The 21254-nt window shown below is 37.6% G+C and overlaps 2 protein-coding genes across 2 annotated transcripts; one reads left to right on the top strand and one right to left on the bottom strand.

Annotated features, from left to right (window-relative positions):
* Positions 1-2898: 2898 nt before the first annotated feature.
* Positions 2899-6080, top strand: LOC144350290 (uncharacterized). Its single transcript, XM_078008553.2, has 8 exons — positions 2899-3033; positions 3227-3455; positions 3627-3773; positions 4154-4226; positions 4686-4732; positions 4866-5164; positions 5417-5521; positions 6075-6080. The coding sequence occupies exons 1-8, from the start codon at positions 2899-2901 to the stop codon at positions 6078-6080; spliced, it is 1041 nt and encodes a 346-aa protein (XP_077864679.2).
* Positions 6081-8963: 2883 nt separating this feature from the next.
* LOC146735732 (uncharacterized) lies at positions 8964-9365 on the bottom strand. The gene has a single exon (XM_085506033.1). It carries the CDS (start codon positions 9363-9365, stop codon positions 8964-8966), a length of 402 nt encoding a protein of 133 aa, XP_085362159.1.
* Between the last annotated feature and the right edge of the window lie 11889 nt (positions 9366-21254).

Raw genomic sequence — 21254 nt, forward strand, 5'->3', positions numbered from 1 at the left:
ATACTAAATGCTTTATATTAATAATTTCACATTCAAATAATATTAATGAGATAAGTCTACGCAATAACCTCGTTAAAGTTTATTAGCATATTGTGTACGCAGTGCGCATGCTTCAGGCTCTTTTTCCGTATTTCACAACACATGCGTCATCACAGTGAGTTCAAAATTACGTTACATGCAACGTCACGCTCAGTACCGTCAAATGGTTTCACCACATTAATGGTGCTGAACGTTGTCTTCCTATTCGAAGCCCACACATAAGCCACGCAACCAGATAAATACAACAGCTAACAAGCCAGCGGCTGCTGAGGATTTGTACACACTCCCACTGTGCCATACGCTGTAATATGCAATGACAATCCTGGTTTCCCCATAACTCTGGTTAAACAAATTGATTATTCAAATTATAATCACATCACAATCAAATTGAATGCAATGTATTGAATGATTACATCAATTGTGTGACTCACCCATGATCTAAAAAGCGCAAACACGTGCATTTATCAGTCGGGGCTGCTCAATGGTATCTTGCATTAACAAACTTTATAATGTCAATATACCCAATTACATCATATTCAATAGTGAAATTAGCATAATGCTCTTTCAATCATAGAATCCAAAGCTTTCAATGTGTCAATGATACTTACGTCAGTCGGAGGTGTCAGTCTTGTGGATTTCAATGATGACCTAGCTTCACCAAGTTCGGAACTGTATAATAATATAACGACCACATTGGAAGATGATGTAAGTATTAGGTGTCCTTAGCTTGAACATATAATAATATAAGGTTATTACGAAGATACGTCTTAGTATGCACGACGACAGTACAGCGGCAGTATCGACCGACGCGCAAAATTACGGCACACTGTAACTTATTGCGTTACGGTGACAGATGTATAATAATTGTAATTATGTTATGTTTGTTTTATACACATAGAATAATGTATATATGAATTCCAGGTTAATAGTAATTACCGCACTATAATAAATATATCATAGGATAGTACATGTTTCTTTCAGATAAACACACTGTTTTCAAATTCAGAAATATCTTCTGATTATTTGAGCACGACAGTAGTTGTATATGAAGACAGAGATGGTGGGACATTGGTACGGTGTTTGGTTAACTTACACAGTATGTCCACAAAAACCTCAGATGATCTCATTTCGGTATTTACTGATGGACCAGCACAGGATGGAACGCTGATTGGAAATTCAACATATATACGTCACGATTCATTTGCAAGCAATAACATTAGTAAGTCACATGTGTCAGATATGATCTATACAACGTCATACAACTGTTAATGCCTACACTGTGGATTTTCAGGCATCGGCAAATAGTGTTTATTTTTGGACCCTCAACATAATTTATACATTGCGTCGTGTATGAAAGACAAAATTGTTGATTGTTGTTGTCGACTTCTTGCCAATAGTTATCAACCGCTGTTTGGATGCCACTGATTCCTGCGTTGGAGGTGAAGTCTGTGTTTTTACTGGAAACAACACATATGACTGTGAATGTGCACCCGGGTATAATGTTTCTGTCTTATCTGGAAAATGTATAGGTGAGTATTGTAACAATCTTAAATGTAAGGCTATAGAAGATTGTTGGTTCCCAGGCGTTGGCTTTGCAGCCACGCCTTGATACATATGGCCCGTGGAACCTCAGCTCCTACCTCATCATGCTTCCCTTAAGAGTCTTTCCTCTATTTATAAGTGAAACTACGTGATTTCGTGACGTCACTACGACGCCAAGCATACATCAACGTGGTTTGACAGAACTTAATAACATGCCAAATAAGGAGTGCTAGACAGTCGTGATGACATTTGCCATGGCGCGCATGAAAGTGTGAAAATGCTCCAGGCTTAATATATATTAGAAAATTACATATAGATATTGTAATGTGGCGATTAAAGTAATATTGCATGGAAAAGTTAACAAGTACTGACATAAACAGTTGAATGCAATTGTCATGTCATACGTACATGCGAGTAGCACACCAGATTGGTGACAGTATGCACTAAACTCTTACACTGAAACAGTGCTAATTTGAATTCAAAATTTTACCTACTATAAATAATATATATAAATATAGTATATAAATAATAGTGGTCTATTAAATACACACTGACAGATCCAATTTTCAAATTTAAGTAAATTCGAACAAACAAGTTTCACTGTGTATGTTGTTATATTCATATTGTATGTATCGGTATTCATGTTGTTAAAGTTTAATATTCGATTTATTTAAAGGGCAGTAGTCGTCACGCCACGCATGCGCGAGATATATGGGTCTCATAAACAAAGATGGTGACTTTGACTGTTGCGCAGATCAACGAGTACAAACTAGAACGTTACCAAGCTTTAATTAGATATTTTAGGTGATTAGAATGTATTGAAAGAGTCATTGGTGGTAATTAGTGCAAGTCGCGCCCAGATTAAACCTCATAGTTTCCATTAGAAGAGCGCATTGGATTGTGGAAAAAGTTTATCAATATGAATGTCGCACATGCGCAGCGCGATGACTGCCGCCTTTTAAATTGTAATCTTCATATTAGATCAATAGTGAACATGATTCTATTTCAGACGTTGACGAGTGTATCGATGAACCATGTGATTCAGAGTATCAATGTATAAACACTGCAGGCAGTTATAAATGCACATGTCTTCCTGGGACATTTAATACAAGTGGAAAATGTGAAGGTAAGTTGTTAGAATTTTAAATACATCTAACATAGCTACAACTAACGTAAATAATTCTTACTATTTAGGCATATATGTCCTAACGCTTTTTATACCAGGATTATCAATATACAGTGTTGAGAGAATATTCGTGCTGATAAAGAACTCTAGAATACCGTACTATATTGGAAATGTTCCTCATCTAGTAAGCAATGATATACACTATTGCGTTTTTAGATTCCAAAACATTTAAATCACATGTGAAAATTAATGAAGACTACAAAGACGAGTATGATGACACATCGTCAGCAGAATATAAGAATATTACAAGACTATTCATTGAAGCAGTAAGTCAGTTTACAAATGCGTTATATTTAAACGGCCCATAGTCCACATGGAAAGTATGGCATCAACATATTTTGTTCATAGAATATACGGCATAATATATATTTAACAAATTATTTATATTATATTACCAAGTGTTTATATTGTGCTTATCACTGTATCGATGACACATGTACATATTTTATTGTTTTTTAGATGAGAATTGCTCACACTGACACTACTAAAACAAGAACTGACTACCAAGGCTGCCATGTACAGAAGCTAAGCCGTGGCAGTGTTAATATAGATTATATATTATATTTAAAAAAAGATACAGATATAAGTGTGTCAGATTTGAAAGACGTTCTCGCCAATTATGATGAGGTCATTAATGTTACATCTAGCACCAGGATTATGTTTTTTGATAACTCTATGTCCTTCCAAGGTATATTTAATAACATATTTAATTTCAGGTCATTCTCGTGCATTCAGGCTAGTAAATGGAGGGGGAAATGTATTTACATCTTAAACACATTGGTACACTATTATACATCTAATTATTAAATTGGCCCATTGATTGCCACTACAAATTTATTTATTTATTTATTGTCTTTAGAATATGACCAACGTGCCTGTGACAGTGACGCCACACATGATTGCAGTGTTGATGCCAATTGTAGAGATGTAGAAGACAGATTCCATTGTAATTGTAATAGCGGATATGAAGACGAATCTCTTGAAAGACCAGGAAGAATATGTACAGGTAAATAGTGGAATTATCTGAAAAGCTATCAAACATGCAGACTTTTTTATATATTCTGTGAAATGTAATCCAATGTATTGCTTTCCGTTGTTTGATCTGCCGAGATCCTCCTGTTCACATGTTTCGTGATGGCTGCATTTGGTTATGTGTAAAAGTAGCTATACGTGGCATGTAACAACATTATATGAATTACTACATTTTCATATGGTTGTTTTGATTAATCACTTCTTAAATGATTACTTAGACTTACGGATCATGTAAATATAAATTGTTGATCACCATTGTCATATATTTGCTATATTATTGAGAGTATAAACAATATAATACACAAGTATTCTCAATCGTGTTATGTAAGTATGTAAGTAAACATGTCATTACAGAGGTTTGTCCTACAACCTATTGCTTTAATGGGGGAACTTGTGTTGGAGATAGTATCAAAGACCGCACATGCGAGTAAGTAACTTGTAATTTCTTGTGCGATTAACATACATGCACGATAAAGGAAATGGACTAGTAAAAACACCTTCCTCGTTGCAATTATGTTTGTATATTGTGTTGCATGACTTTGATTAGCTTATATGAAGTATAATATCTAGAACAATAACACACATAAAATTCAGCCAATCAGTGGCATCTTTGGCTGTGTAATTATAGTTCTCACAAATGACACCGAGCAGCTCAAATTCACCAATGTTTCTATTGTAAAAATCGTGTTGAATTTTAAAATGCAACATTAAAAAAGGAAAATGTTTCGAAGGTATCCGTGTATCTTTATTTGAATAAACATACATCACCATTGGATTGTGGCACAGTTGAAATCCAATGTAGCAACATGTTTACAAGAATACAATTTGTTCACAGTCACAGAAACTTTTTTGCAATATATTTACTTTACTTATTTTACTTTGACAGATGTCCCGAAGGATATGTAGGAGATATTTGTAGTGAAAAGTCAACAAGTTAGTAGTTAAAAATATATTATTACGTGGATGTGTTCCAAACACATGTTGCTTATGTTTTGAATCGTAAGTTGTGTTAGCAACAAAAATGCAATGAACAATTGATTTTGATTTACGTGACTCTCTTCCACAGTGCTCCCTACAAATAATTTAGAGCGATTTTTGGGAATTTCAATTGGTACAACGTTTGGTATAATCCTTATTGCCGTGGTGATCTCGGTCACATATTATTGTCTAGTACGCCGAAGGCGAGATGGAAAAGCAGGAAACCCGTCTTCTGCACTGTGGGGACGCGTGAAAGAATATGAACAACGCAAGATGTGGGGATACCAAGATGATGACACTCTTAGTGATATTTCATGGCATTCACAACAGGACGAACAAATAAAACACATTGCGAAGGTCATGGGACAAGCACCAAGGTTTGAAAAGGTGGGGTTTGAAATACAATGCATTACAGTAATATATAAGATACATTAATTTAAAAAATAAAATATTAAATAAAATAAATATATATGATTATTTTTTCCTGAAAGTGTTTCTATGTTGACTGAATATGCGCATAATACTGATACTATACTAAACAGATAAATGCTTTATATTATTTTCACACAGCTGATTTATGTAATAGTTTGTTTCTTTTATTTTGTAATAATCAATGATATACCATGTTTTATTTTATAGTTTAATGACACACCCTCCATGGGATCAACCGACTATGACAACAAATTGTTTATGCCACCATACGCCACCGTGCAAACCAAGAATCAAGATTCAACCCGTACTAAGGTAGGTTAGGATTACCTATTTATTGTTATGTATAAATCAGTTCACTCTCCAGGGCGCCTACTTTCAAAGAGAATTATAATGTTTACTAACGTATGAAATGAGTGTCATATTAAATGTGTCTATCAAATTATTAGATTTTGTTGATTAGAGTGTGACATATAGTTTAATTTAGCGTTGTATGTATATTTCTTCTTGACACCTTTCTCCCAATGTACGTTTGACATGCATTGTATTGTTCACTGCAGTTACGAAGCGATGGATCACAATCCATACATGATTCATCCCGCGGTGGCCAAGATAACATTTTCTTCTGATCTGACTGGTCTGCAAGCTCATTTTCTAGAGAATTTACTTCTGGATTGTGCTGGTAATAATTTCCAATGACTTGAGATGCCGAATTCAAAAATAACTTTAGGTAATATGAAAGAAGAGCAGTGATTTTGCTTTTAAAACTTTATTTATATATTTTAATTAGTGGCAATAAATAATTTTCATTTCAAGAAATCAACGATTATCAACTAATTCAACTGTTGAATTACTTTACTACCAACAGGTTTAACGTATCTATTCAGCGTAAGCACTATGTATTTTTTTCATTCTACGTTATATCTAAGCAGAACACATTTGATTTGATTTTACTTGATTTATAATACTGTAATACAGATTTTTATGAAAATCGAATTTTAAAGTGACACTTGTAACTGTATAATAACACCATACTCAGATCTTGTAAAACCGAATTGAAAATTTTCAGCTAGATAATAAATGCAATTTGTCAAAGTTTTTGTGGTGAGGTGGACTAGCACAGTCTTGGCGATTTATTTCTTTTTAAATTTAAAATTAAATAAAAAAATAGCGAAATCCCCTGCGCCAGTAATGATACAAACACCGGTGAACGATAAGAAACAGCTTTATTGAAAAGCAACAACAATGGCGGAAGACACCCGTCATGCACAGCGCTACTAAAGGAGCGCACACAACTATAAATACAAGCCGCTGGTGAACTATAAATACTAGCCACTAGCGTGACCTCTTTCTTTCTTTTTCGAAGAAAATCATCATAAACGAAAACGAGAAAACACAAAAACTCAAAAATTCATTGCGTAAGTGGCAATGGCATAATAAGCAAAGTGATCCAATAAATGTCACAAAAAGTACATTGATTATGTTACATAATCTTCTCGATACTTAGGAGGTTTACGATGTCGTTGAGGTCTAGATATTGGAGGGGGACTCGGCAAAGACTCATTATTCTCAGTGTTTTTCTTTGTCTCACTACTGAATACATTGTCTACAAGATAAGGATTGTCATCGATTGTGGGGAGACATATTTCAATTGGTGTCTCAGGCGAAATCGGACTGGAAGGAAAGCTGGCTACTTGGTGATCATCGGCTTCTGTATCACTGTTGTCTTGAACAGGCGTTTTGTTGTAAGTAGTGGTGTCAAAGAACTGGTCAGGTACTTTGTAACATTCGTTGCATTTGACCTTGTATGAAGTAGCGCGTAGCTGCGAGCCAGTGAACTTCCTAATGAAGCACCACTCCCCATTGATACTGACAACGAGGAATCTACTGCGAGCATGCGACTTGTTGCGGTCAGACCGTAAGTAGACTAAGTCACCGACCTTGATGTTGCTGACTGCACTGTCGCAATATTTGGTCTTAGACTTTTGACTGTATGGATGATTAATAGTGCGTGACTCGTGTTGCTGTGTAATGAGCTCACGGTCGACGAGTGGTATTTGCTCATTAGTGAATTGATCACGTTGTATCCACATTTCGTGAGCTGATAGTCCACGACTGCGAATGCGAGAGTTTAATCATGCGGTTGCTATAGCAAGTTTTACAGCAGTAACTGGGTCACCACTTGGATCTTGCCGGAGGAGCTCTTCTTCCCGTTCATGGATGGCTTTTTCGGCTACGGGGTTCTTATTGATGTTTTTAATGCGACCAATCTCAACATTGATACGGTACTGTTCAAGCATGCTATCATTACGTAGCGCTATGAAACCAGGAGCAGGATCGACACGGACCACGGCAAATGGGCGTCGAGTGCACGCATTTCTATGACTAAGCGGGTTATACCTTCACGTAGTGTGGTTTGGTTCTCACTATCAATAATGATGGATGACGTGTAAGACATGGCGGTTTCCCTTAGGACGAGTATGAGTTGGCGATTGTGTTTGATTACATCAGCTGCGAAAGATACTCCGACTGAGTGTGGTGGGTCCTCGGATGTTTGTTCTATTAGTGTATCAGGCAGCTTACTAAGCGACGTACAGACATGACATTGTTGTGACACTAACTCTATGGATTTGTCCAGGTCGAGAGCGTAGAAGTTGCGTTTAAAGACCTGCTTTAGCTGGTGTTTAGTTGGGTGATCTAGTTTGATGTGAAGTGCAGTTAAAAGTCTGTTAAGAACAGCGCGTGGAATGATGATTAGATCAGATGACACTTGGAAGGGTTTGTTGTGTTTAACGACGAGGAGACCATCTCTTGTGATAGTAGCGATAGCAAGATACCGTTTCACATCCTGGATTGAGGTGAGTTTCCTTGATGGTCTTGTTCCTTGTTTTAGGTGAGCGTGTGCACATCGTAAATTTGGACACTGTGATTGTGTACTTAGCCACGCTGATCTGGTGGTAAACGGTAGGCGTAGTTTGCCGTTAATGATGTCTGTAATAGTGGATCCCCTTACAACTGCGTCCTCAGTGCGCTGGATGAATTGACAAATTTGGCAAATTGGTTCGTCACACTCTGGTGGGTTGCGACTCGCAAAATCGGATGGCACGTTGGCTGAACCTGCAAGGTGGCGTAATGCAACTTGGTACCTACTGACAGTAGAAAGAAAGGAAGTGACACATGGGCTTGATGAGAATTCCCCACGGCAGAGTTTGTCAACTGCCTGTACACATGGCATGCTGTCAGTTAGAACGCAGGCTTGGTGCTCTGATTGGATAATAAATGGACTGAAGTGCTTAACTGATGCCGCAATACATAGTGCTTCGATTTCACATTGTAGCCATGTAACTTTTTTGTTTTTTGTTTGCATACTGAAGAATCCTGCTAGCGAAGTTTTGAAATCGCGCGTTATGTAGACGGTTGCGCCAATGCCATGCTAAGTGACTGAGCCATCGGTTATGATCCATAGGTGATCTGAGGGACGAGGAAGAACAATTGATTTGTTCTGTGCGAGTGAAGTTTGTGCTGTTTTAAAGCTTTGTAGTAAGCTCTCTGACCACTGAATTTTGTCTGGTGATGACAGGCCTGCAAGTGCTGACTCAAATGGAGCGATTATAGCTGCACAACATTTTATGACACGGCTTAAAACTTTATAGGCGCCGATGAATGAGCGTAGTCCACGGACAGTGTCAGGAGGTGGACATGATGAAAGAGTTGCAATGCGATGAGGACTAGCTGAAAGTTGACCCTCTTGACAAATCTAACCCAAAATGGTTGTGGACTTTGGGCAGATCGTTGTTTTGCTAGCTGACAAGTGAATGTTACACTTGCTTAAGGCTTGTAGAACGTTTTCCCAGTTTTGGAGTAGTTCAAGTGGGGTGTTCCCTTCGCAGTATAGGTCATCAGCAAGTTTTGCGACACACCCTTCTTGTATATAGTCACCCAATATGCGACACATTAGCTCCTCAAGAGCAGTTTCTGACCCGGGCATGCCCATGGCCGAATGCGTATATACTCTCACACCACGAAAAGGTGTTGCGACACCGCAATATTTCATCGAGGCCGTTGCTAATGGGATTTGGTAGAAAGCACTGGTTAGATCAGTCTTGAGCATGTATTTCCAGCATGCAATGGTTCGTAGTGTTGAATCAACATCCGGCATTAGCGAAGGTTGTGGTTTGCTGTAACGGCCGACGTCGGCGAATGCAGTAACAAGTCTATAACCATCAAGTCGACACCATCCGAGTGCATTGTTCGTGAGCGTGGACGAGATTTGTCAGGAGTGTCCTTGACTGGTGTACTAGATGCTGCTGATGGTGGTGATGTGGTATGACGAATTTGGCAAAAGTGGTCATTGCGCCGTATTACTTTTGGTGACATTGAGTTGTTACAAATGCGAATTTTGCCTGCGACTGATTCAATGATATCTGGCTGAGGCCATCTATGTGACGGTTTGAGGTTACGTATGCTGTGTGAATTGTGACGCGACTCAATAGAGAAAGTTTCATCTTCTTCAATATTAGGTGGTAGTTTAATTTCTAGAAATTCGCCAGGCCAAATAACAGATGAGGCTGGTGGGGAACGCAATACCAATGCCTGTGTGCGACGTACTTTGTGTGAATGGAGTGTGTCGTCTTCGATTCCATACCTAACAACATGTGTTCCTTTGATAGTTATTTGCTGCATAGCTGGGCGTACGGAAATGTCATTGACTGTCATGAACGGTGTGCCAGCTAAAATGTCGACATCCAATTCTTCGATGACGAGTGCGTCGAGTGTAAGATCAATACCGTTTCTACTAAGTGTGATATGAGTCTCACCGATAACCCGAAGTGGTGTCAGCCCATCGGCCTGGAGTGCTTTTTGCGAACCATTTTGAATAGTAGCTCCTATATATTTAGCAAGTGAAGACCTAATCATGTTGGTTTCAGCCCCGGTGTCTAGTGTTAATTGCAGAGGGTGATGGTGGTAGAAAGCCTTAAAGAATGGTGACTGCTTTGTGTTAACTCTGCAAGTGCGAACACTATTTTTTTTGGTGGTTGGTCACTGTAGTTATCAGTGGTGATATCTTCACCGTCACTGTCAGACTCATCATCCTGGCAACTTATTTGCCGAGATTTGCTAAATAAATGTATAAGCGATCTTCTGTCGGTAAATATTTACAATTGCTTAGGAAATGTTGGTATTTAGGACGACCAGCTTGTTTACACAATGGGCATGATTTAGTGCTCTGTCGCTTGTTTGATGTTGTAGTCGGTTTTGGAGGGTCCTTGGTGTGTATATACTGATTGGCAACGGAGCGCAAAACCTTGGCGTCAGCTGAAGCGTGAACCTCATCCAGAAGCGAGTCTAATGCCTGGGAAATTTCTGATTTTAGAGTAGCAAGCGTCTTTGGGCGTAATTCAGTGCCATACCGTTGTTTCACTAAGCTTGGTAGCTGTGGGTGTAATAGGCGTAACCATGTGAGCACAATGATGTTTTCTAAGGAAGGTGTGAGTTCTTCATCAATGGTGGTGGTTTCCCCATGATGTTTTATATCACTGTCACGATGTAACAAATTGTCCTCAATAAATGAAACCAGGCGTTGGTATAAGTCTTCTGGGCGCTCGTCAGCTTCTAATTTAATATTATTAAAATCCAGGAAATGTGAACCCGAGGTCTGGAAGCCATAGTGTAAACGAATTGCTTGCCAAATTGATGACATGGATGTGCACGATTTTATGATGGTGTTGCGTGAAATTACAGGACAATAATTGACAATTTGACCCAGCATTAATTCGAGATGCATGACCTTTTGTTGAGCGGTTCAACGCTTCGGTTCTCCGACACTTTCATCATCGTCGGTAAAACCACGCAGTGGCGTGGCATTAGACTTCTTATTCCATGTATAATCAGTGGCAAGAAATATAGCAAAATTTGGATCCAATGACAAAATATACTGCAGATTTTGCCGCCAGGCTTCGAACGACGTTATTGACTCATGTTTGGTCAAACTCCACTGTTTTGGTGCCCGTACATTATATGCCATGATGACAGTTCAATATAAAGCGACACACTAACTTAAAGTGGACTTCTTACCGCTATAGTAGAAGCAAGTTCACTGGTGATTGCTTGAGTGAATGGCCAGACTTCTTAGGGGCAATATTTAGCGTCGATTTCGTATCCCGACGCTGCCACCACGCCAGTAATGATACAAACACCGGTGAACGATAAGAAACAGCTTTATTGAAAAGCAACAACAATGGCGGAAGACACCCGTCATGCACAGCGCTACTAAAGGAGCGCACACAACTATAAATACAAGCCGCTGGTGAACTATAAATACTAGCCACTGGCGTGACCTCTTTCTTTCTTTTTCGAAGAAAATCATCATAAACGAAAACGAGAAAACACAAAAACTCAAAAATTCATTGCGTAAGTGGCAATGGCATAATAAGCAAAGTGATCCAATAAATGTCACAAAAAGTACATTGATTATGTTACATAATCTTCTCGATACTTAGGAGGTTTACGATGTCGTTGAGGTCTAGATATTGGAGGGGGACTCGGCAAAGACTCATTATTCTCAGTGTTTTTCTTTGTCTCACTACTGAATACATTGTCTACAAGATAAGGATTGTCATCGATTGTGGGGAGACATATTTCAATTGGTGTCTCAGGCGAAATCGGACTGGAAGGAAAGCTGGCTACTTGGTGATCATCGGCTTCTGTATCACTGTTGTCTTGAACAGGCGTTTTGTTGTAAGTAGTGGTGTCAAAGAACTGGTCAGGTACTTTGTAACATTCGTTGCATTTGACCTTGTATGAAGTAGCGCGTAGCTGCGAGCCAGTGAACTTCCTAATGAAGCACCACTCCCTATTGATACTGACAACGAGGAATCTACTGTCACCCGTCATGCACAGCGCTACTAAAGGAGCGCACACAACTATAAATACAAGCCGCTGGTGAACTATAAATACTAGCCACTGGCGCTGCAACCGCAAAATTACCTAGACTGGAGGTTTTTGACGCGCCCTCTGTGGTGAAAGCAATAACTAGTGTGTTTCCAAACTAGTTTTTATGTTAATGAGCAGAATGGAAGGCAAGAACGTTATCCAATCAGAGTAATTTGACCTTTAAACTATCCCTATTTAACCTTTGTACCCGAAGTCTTCACTTTTCTCGATCGTCAATCATAACAAACGAATTACTGTTTATAAAGTTTCGTACAAATTATTCTAATGGAGAGAAGTAGCCTGCGTGTAGCTTTATCTCGCCTGGGTTACAGTGAAGCGCGATCTGCACAAAAGAAAAAATCATAGTTTTACTGACGGCCACGACGTTTTCGTTGCCCTTCCGACCGGAAGCAGCATATCGATTGCATTTGAAGTTGCTCTCTTTAGATGAAAAACAGTTCGGCACTGTTGAATCAGAAAACCATAGTAATTGTCATCTCTCCTTTGGTTGCGTTGATGCAAGAGCAAGTATCAAAGCTGCAGAAACTTGGACTGAAGGCGTGTTATTGTCATCATGCAAAAACGAACACTATACCAGACGGCGTTCAGCAAGGTAACTTCAACTGGGTATTCAGCAGTCCGAAATCATTCTAGCTCACAGAAAACTGTTACTCTCCAAAGAATAAAATGTTTACCTCATTATGTAGCGCGCACGCCCCACTCCTTTTCTGTATCCGTTCAATAATGTCACTGCATATCATGAATAAATAATAGCAACAGATTAGTTGCAAGTAAGACCAGTCTGTGGTGGTTTCGCGTTCACTCAACCTTTCGCAAAACTATTTTTTCCAATTATTTTTTAAAACTCACCACAGCTAGGCCAGTCTAGCTGTGAGGATAAAACACCAGATACGAAAATGAATTGTCATTCCAGCTCAGCAGCCAATCAGCGACGGCCTTACAGTTAGATGACGATTTCGGTTTCAAATACCCCGGGAAAGTGTTCTATGTTCTTCATGTAGTTAGGTGCTCGTATTTAAGGAACTTTTTCCACACAAAAATGACGAATTCGGCCAAATTTTTGTTATCGGTTGGCCTAATATTACCCTAACGGATCGTATTTCTGAGAAAGATTGGCATTCTTGTCCTGATTTGTAGGAATATGAAAACGCTTTTGACAACTTATTTAGTTTTATGCCGCATTCAAGAAGGCGGCCCCAATATAGTAAATATCGCATTTATTTCATTATCACGTGTGCGCCAGCTGACTGTTGTTTGATACGAGTGAGGGTTCTTGTTTAGTTGAAATCTCGATGGGACAGCATAATTAATCGAGTCGTTATACTGAAAGCAGTCAATGCTGGCGTGCAGGGGTAAGAATATCAACTGCAATGCTGAGTTAATCAACGGCAATGGAAGACTGAAACCTCTACGGTCGAACCACACAACCACAGCTCAAGGAAACATACTTCTGCCACCGACATCTATAACCAATTTCGCTCCGTTTTTAGAAGAAATTCAGTCGATTTAACAGGAGAATTGACCTGCCCCCCCCCCCACTCAGGATCCATAGGGGGCCGCATGCGCGTTCCCATTTTCTCGGGAAAGAGGGTACTTTTTGACGATCTGTCTCGGGAACATTTTCCCGAGAAAATCGTAGAAAAGGGGGTATTTTTTGCTTGTTTTCCCGAGATTCTCAAAATAGGGGGTGTATTTCAAAACACTTCCCGAGATATACAAAAAAGGAGTTCTAGACTGAAAAGTTCCCTATATAGGGGGTGAAATTCATCGGAAAAGCCCGTGAAAGGGGGGGTGAAATTTTCTTCTTTTCCCTAGATAGGGGGGTCAAAAAAATGAGGGAACAAGCATAGGCCCCCCTAAATATAGGGAGTGGGGGGACCTGCTCTCACAAATGATAATAATTCGATCACTACACACAAAACCGCCATGCCAAACGCTATTTGGATACACAGTCTAATTCACAAACAATGTCATTCCAACACCAAACTATAGATGGCGATAGCACTGTGGTCCGTCACGGAACACAACTGTGAATTAAGGTTATGGTTAATTTATTCAGTAAAATGAAATGTATCATTATATACAAATTGCTCTGGTAAATGTTGCTATGAAATTGACCATGAAAACAATATATGTATTATGTATCGGGCAATGCTTGGCGAGCGAGTGCAGCCGAGTAATTTATTGATTTACTAAAAATAGAACTGACGTAACCGTATAATCAAAGTGTTAGAAATTTGTTGAATGTAAGAAAGTATAGATATTTTTTTTTACAGAAAATAGTATTTTCTCGCTTTTAAATAACTATATATATATATATATAAGGAACCCTTTGTTTAGAACATTGTTAATACACGTTAGTTTTCACTGGTGGCAAGATATTAGAAGACGTCATAAGCCGAAAACGTATTCGTTCTCTTTTGAAATTGGTGGCGCTGTTCAATACTTCTTACGCAACTAATTAATAACTTAAGGCTTTTTCGAAGAATACCATGCGTTCAACATCGAATGTGAAATTTAGTAATATAATCAAAATATTACAGTCAAACATATATTAAACTTGTTCTTCTTATTATTATTTTTAGCACCGTTAGGGTATGTAGATTTCTTCTATATACACACGTTATCTATAGAGATCAAGTAATTCGAGCAAACTGCTGAATAGAATTTTCTGAAATGTTGCATAATGATAGCCCCTAATGTGATCTGATGCACCTAACTCTCAGAATTTTAATTGTTTGCGGGGTTCGACGGCCATATGGGTGTAAAGAAAAACATCTATCAGTTAGTGTATTAAAGTACACGAGTCTATTTCAAGGGCAGTACGATGTAGTGTATTTGTGAGTGTTACTGCTTACAGTGACAAAGTACCTTTGTTTATGGCTCTATTTATAAAACATTTAGTGCGGGGTAAACAATGGGAAATTGTTCAGGTATCTGTCACAAAATTCAGCTGTTTTTTGCGTTACGTTTTTCTTTTAATTGCCATAGATATTGAACTAATTGTTCCAAGCCATGGTGTGTAATGTATTACTGTAATACTAGTAAGGCAGTCAACAGGAATTTTGTGCTGAACTAATTTGTTTACTGGACTTACATGTTTTGTCATCAGATTACATTGGCCTTTGAAATAAAAGAACGAAAACAATTGTATGTAATTAGTATGTAAGTCGAACATGCTAACGATCAGGCCTGTCTTCAGGGCTCATGCCACTAATTGAATTTCCATAGACGAGAATGTTAACATATGACGAGATTGCTATATGAAAATGATGAAGAAAGTTGAAAACATGGCTCAAAAATGGAAAATCAACATGCCAGTAATCAACCATATGAAAAAAAAACTAACATGTTGGCCAGCTCTTGCAAATCTCAGGTAAACAATACACACCTACTGTATTTGGATTGCACCAAGAGAAATCACTGGAAAGACACGAAGATTAAAACATCCAAATACACACAGAATAAACCCACAGGTACACAGCCGCTAAGTAGTGAACAAAAGACCACATGTTGGTCTCACCTTTGACCCAGGTGATTACGCCCTCAAACAGGGAGCACCTGAGAAAAAAAATATTTAAAAAATCTTATTGGTTCTTGCAAGGTTGATTAGTGGTATGAGACCTTAAGAGAAATAATAATGTTTAATAAAGTTCTTGTTGATCTTATATATGATGGAATATCATTAGACGAGTAATTTCCCATGCAAAAAAATCCCCAAAGTTTAAACCCTGGGAGTTATTTATCAAAATCTACCACTTGGTGGCGCCCTATACCCAGAAAATTAGTTGTAGAAAGTGGCAACATACACACTCAGCATAACACGAAATTAGAAGGTAGGCAATGAATATAAGCCTGATTATTAGATGCAGTACTGTAAAGTATAATGTTCTCATTCACCAAAAACAAGTACAGACCAACGTTTGGCATGATTAGTAATTTTAATTAATTTATAGAAATAATACATAGAATTATGACAATTAAAGGTAGTTTCAATCTGATTAAAATCTGATGTAGTGTACGGGCTTCAATCATTTTGGCTATAAACTTATTTTAATTTTAATTTTTATTACTTTTGTTATTCATGCCTTTTTATTTTATTATTTTACTTTGATTTTGATTTTATGATTTTTTTTAATTCCGCCCTACATACATCTGACCCAATGTCTATGTAACAAGATTTCAACGAGACCCACTATCGACGATTTTTGTCAACGAATCACAGACCTCCTTCTATAGCGCACATGATGACATCATCGGGCAGAGTCAGGAGGCAAACATACTCAAATAAAATGGCAGATTATACCGATGTTAGCGACCGAGAAAAACGCGGCCTTTCGGTAAGTTTATCAATGTCAAATGCAACGAAAGTCATTTTTGTTTGTTTATATTGTGGCTCGAATGGTTCGAGTTTAGATCGTTATTTTGCGTAGTTATTCTGGGAGTGACGATTTTGTTTCCACCGGTTCGAATGAACACCGGTGTCTTTTTCCAGTCGCTTGCCCTGGAGATGGGTGATGTTCTGTTGACGGTCGGGCCAAAATCTTCTACGGTATTGAAGCCGTAGCTGTAAATATTCATCAAAATGTATCAACATTTTGTACATTATACAATAACTCTTTATTAAAATAATTGAGCTGATTTGGACTGGAATAAAATATTTGTTATTTGGAACACATCGCAATATTGATCAGGAAATATTATTTTGCTCCAATTCTCTGCGTCTATGCCGTGGACCGGTGACAGCTATACAATTTAAAATCAGTTTGCATTGTTTACTTTAGCTGTTTACAGTGTTCTAATCATTACGATTTACTTATTTTTTTGCTTCCATTCTAGATAATTATGCTCAGTGTTTGATGTAAAATTGAAGCGATGACTGAATAAACGGACCTTGGCTGGCGAAGATGTATCAGGAAGTGTACACATTTGTTGAAAGTGAAAAAAATATTCAATGTAATGACAAAAATTGTAAAATGCTGTGGAATTTCTTTTGTAAATAAAAATATACTAGCAATTTTCCACTAATAGTTTATTCGAGTGGGCAAAATATAATGTACAGAAAGATTGCCCGTAGAGTATCGCTACACTGAAAAGTAAGCAGCCGACAGCCTGTATAAAAGGGGGCTGTGATTGGCTGTTACTTACGCGAGATTTGAACGGAACTTGCATAGGCGTTGGATCAGATGTATGTAGGGTGGAATTAAACAAATCTAAATCAAAGTAAAATAGTAAAATAAAAAGGCATTAATAACAAAAGTAATAAAAAAATAAAATTAAAATAAGTTTATAGCCAAAATAATTAAAGCCCGTACACTACATCAGATTTTAATCAGATTGAGGTAGTTTATCACTTAAAATCATCAGCTCATTATTTCTCCAATTAATTTAAAAAAAACACAATTCCACGGTATCTGAATTTAGGTCGGAGACCTGTGACGGGCAACCTTGGATATACCAAAACACAACAGTGGTTTGATTTACCATGGCCACACATGGAATTTGCTCAACATAAAAAGCTTAATCAAATCTTATGTGAAAAAAAGTAGTTCAAAGAAACAATTTTACGATTTAAAAAGAAATAAAAATGAAAATATACAAACCAGAAAAGGGTCTAGATATAAAATACTCATATTACACATCCCTGATCAAATTAAAATCAAATCAACAGCATTTCGGATTAATTGGGGGGGGGGGTACAAGCATGGTTCAATAATAAACTCAATATGGGATTAATTAGCTAACTATTCACAAAAACTCTGAGAAAAGAGCAATAATTGTGAAATTGAAAGAGTTTTAATACTTGGCTAATATACTGACAGTATGCAAATCTCTTGTCAATGACAAGATACACAAACAATTTTGAGAATTAATTTGAATATTTGGGATTTTGACCTCACTAAACTTTGAATAGGGCACATTAGAAATGACCGCACTACAAATTGTTAAGATTGTCTGCCATAATTTGAAAATAAAAAACAAAAAACCCATAAAATGGGGTTAAGCATTTTTCTCAGAATTCCTAGAGCCATTGAAATTAGTGGTGACATGAATAATTCATTGATGGATGAATACATTTTTTGGACCAGTTTAATAAAAACATTTATATTTACAGACCACAGCCCAACCTAAATTAAATTAATAAAATTAGGGCAAAAAATATACCGAATTACAAATTGTCAAAATCTTCAATCAAGATATAAGAGATTGACAGAAATGGGTGAAAGGCATAGCAAAATATGACATTTCTGGATAAAAAATTACTCCATTGTGTCTAAATAGTTGAATACAAAAAAAGAAAAGTGGTGAAATAAAAATAAAAACGATTCCCAGTTACTTTGCACTATACATGCCAAATAAATGGAGCTGATCTCATGAAATGTGTGCTTGAACACACAACTTTATAATTATCAGATCTATGCAAGGTCAGGAGAGGTCAAAATTTATAATAATTAGGTCAAAGTTAACTTTGAGTATGTAAGATGAGATCTGGCAAAAATGACTAAATTCCAGTGAAGAGAGCTATAGGCAAACTGTCACTTCAGGGCTCATACCACTAATTGAATTTCCATAGACGACAATGTTAACATATGACGAGATTGCTATATGAAAATGATGAAGAAAGTTGAAAACATGGCTCAGAAATGGAAAATATACATGCCAGTAGTCAACCATATGAAGAAACCTAACATGTTGGCCAGCTCAAACTCTTGCAAATCCCAGGTAAACAATACACACCTACTGTATTTGGATTTTGATTTGGATTAGTGGCATGAGACCTACACTCTTGATTGTCTGCGCTCAGGCGATAAAGTTGTCGTCCTGAGTTAGAATTTCTGTGAGACTATTTGAAATTTTCCTTTCAAATCTGACTGCTGTTTCATTTCATATTAGATATGTCATTGCTTGTTCATGTGCATGTACATGTACATGAATAATTTTAAGAGTATTATTCAAATCCAACTCGAACCCACAACTTTTAGTATGCAAAACAAATGTGCTAACCCCTTGACCACACGGTCTACTACTATAGCTACTGCTCACTAAAGCAAACCCTGATATTCACTAGATCTCAGTGACAAAAAAATACTACTATAATACAGCTAGTAACCCCACAAATCTGAAATTCGGCATTATAATTTTGAGAATCATTCAAGGTCAAGAGAATATGTTAATGTACTCTCAACTACTTTGACATGGGTTAGAGAGTTTTAGAGAGTAACACATACAATTAAAGGAAGTGCTTGAGTGGTGTAGGAGGCAAATCTAAAACTAAAACCAAAGAAGTATGTTCCATTCAGTGGATAGGTTAATTGCATGTAATTTCCTGATAAAGAATTGCAATCGCCGGATACTGTAACACGACTACGATAGTTTTTTTGACTTACCTCTTACTGTAGCCATGTTGTTTGTCGACGTAGATAAGCTACTACACATACTAATAAAGACACAGAGTAACCACGATGGAGAAGAGTGCACGGGGAGTGAAATAGAGTGGGCAAAATGAGTATATGGGTTTTTAGAGCAGATAGTATACAGTCAAGGAAGTCAAGAAGATGGGTAGCCTAGGGAGGGAAAGACGAGATCCCCACACATGAACGGAATGGGAGGGAACAAAATGTATCATCATCAAATTGACGTCAGCAGTGCGTAACCAGTGCAAACCCAGTGTCGGCACAGGGGGCTAAAATCAAGCTGAAATTGTCCTTCAAAATGCAAGAAATAGCGTTTCAGAGGGTTTAGATTTCAACATTTTTAGGGGAGCATGCCCGGACCCCCTAGGAAGGTCGCGCCTTCGGTGCGAGGGATGAAGAGCAGATCTCGCCCCTCCATGCACAAATTCGTACCGCCACTTCTGGAACCACACTCTCGGTGACACACAGTTTGATTACATCAGTAATTAATTTAATCGCAATCGATATTGTGTGTTAATTAAGCATACACAATTTACGTATGAAACGATTGCTGATTCGGCCCTAATAGAGATTTTTTTAGCTTCGCATAAATTGTAATATGTAACTAGTAATGTGATCGACGTGCAATCAAATATGTCGCTATATTGGCACGTTTTATATAATGTATACATTCGCTAGACAAGCAATCAAACATGATCGAATCAGTACGTTGTCGCGTGGACGATGACCTTAAACTTATAAGAAAATTATAAACTGGTTATTTTAAAAATAAATTTCTGATGTTATTAACCGGGCCGCGGAAGCAGATTTATATGAAAAGTCAATGATATATATCATATCAATTCATTGGCGCTGTTCCTATTGCGTGATTTCCGCTAAATAATAGCATGAAAAACAACGTAACACTTCGAGTTTCTTGTCAAATTAGGCTGAAAGTATATAACGGGCATCTTGTTATATACGGCAAACCGTTAGGCCGGAATTTTAGTTTCCATGCAGTGTGGCTAACAGGTGTGCACAGATTGTTCCCTGGTATTACAAATTAGCCTGCAGAAGTACGAAAAGGGGATTCCCCTAACTAACACGAACATGGAGGCTGTGCCAAGAACCCTCCCTCCGTAAAAACAACTACGAACCAGTGAGTGGGGGAATCATGGGTATATTTCCTGAGTGTATTAGTAGTAGAAGAGAGAGCAGGATAAAACAGCATGGAAATATGTGTGAGTGTAGCATGGAATAAATAGTAATGATTAAAAATAAATAATATTCGAGAAGACTAAGTAACGTGTGGGCCTAGTTGTAGGAGTGACCCTATAATTTAAAATGAAGAGCGAAAAAGACGAACCTCCAAAGAAAAATATAATAAAATAAAAAATAAATACAGTATAAAATCATAATCTGTGTCCACTTAATAAATGTACAGTGACAATTAGTTTGGATAACAATCCCTTCCTGTTTTTTTGTTAGGTTTGTCACAGGGTTTGGCAGAAAATCTATCACAATTAATCTATTCGGTTTATCTATATATTAGTCCAGTCAATTTATGGTTTGACCAATCATAAATTGCAACAGAAATAATTTCTTCACAATACATTCCGGGGAGGTGCCTAGATTGACATACTAAAAGTCTAGGAAAATCTAGGCTTCCGAAATATACCTAATTTGCATATATTCAAAAT

The sequence above is a fragment of the Saccoglossus kowalevskii genome, chromosome 12 (genome assembly GCF_978046115.1).
Source record: "Saccoglossus kowalevskii chromosome 12, keSacKowa6.1, whole genome shotgun sequence".
In the NCBI taxonomy this organism is placed as follows: domain Eukaryota; kingdom Metazoa; phylum Hemichordata; class Enteropneusta; family Harrimaniidae; genus Saccoglossus; species Saccoglossus kowalevskii.

Bases quoted from the DNA above. Each gene is read 5' to 3' on its own strand.
- LOC144350290 (XM_078008553.2), top strand. From the start codon at position 2,899: ATGATATACACTATTGCGTTTTTAGATTCCAAAACATTTAAATCACAT. The intron at 3,456-3,626 runs GTATATTTAATA...TATTGTCTTTAG, and splicing joins TAACTCTATGTCCTTCCAAG to AATATGACCAACGTGCCTGT. The intron at 3,774-4,153 runs GTAAATAGTGGA...ATGTCATTACAG, and splicing joins ACCAGGAAGAATATGTACAG to AGGTTTGTCCTACAACCTAT.
- LOC146735732 (XM_085506033.1), bottom strand. From the start codon at position 9,365: ATGCCGGATGTTGATTCAACACTACGAACCATTGCATGCTGGAAATAC.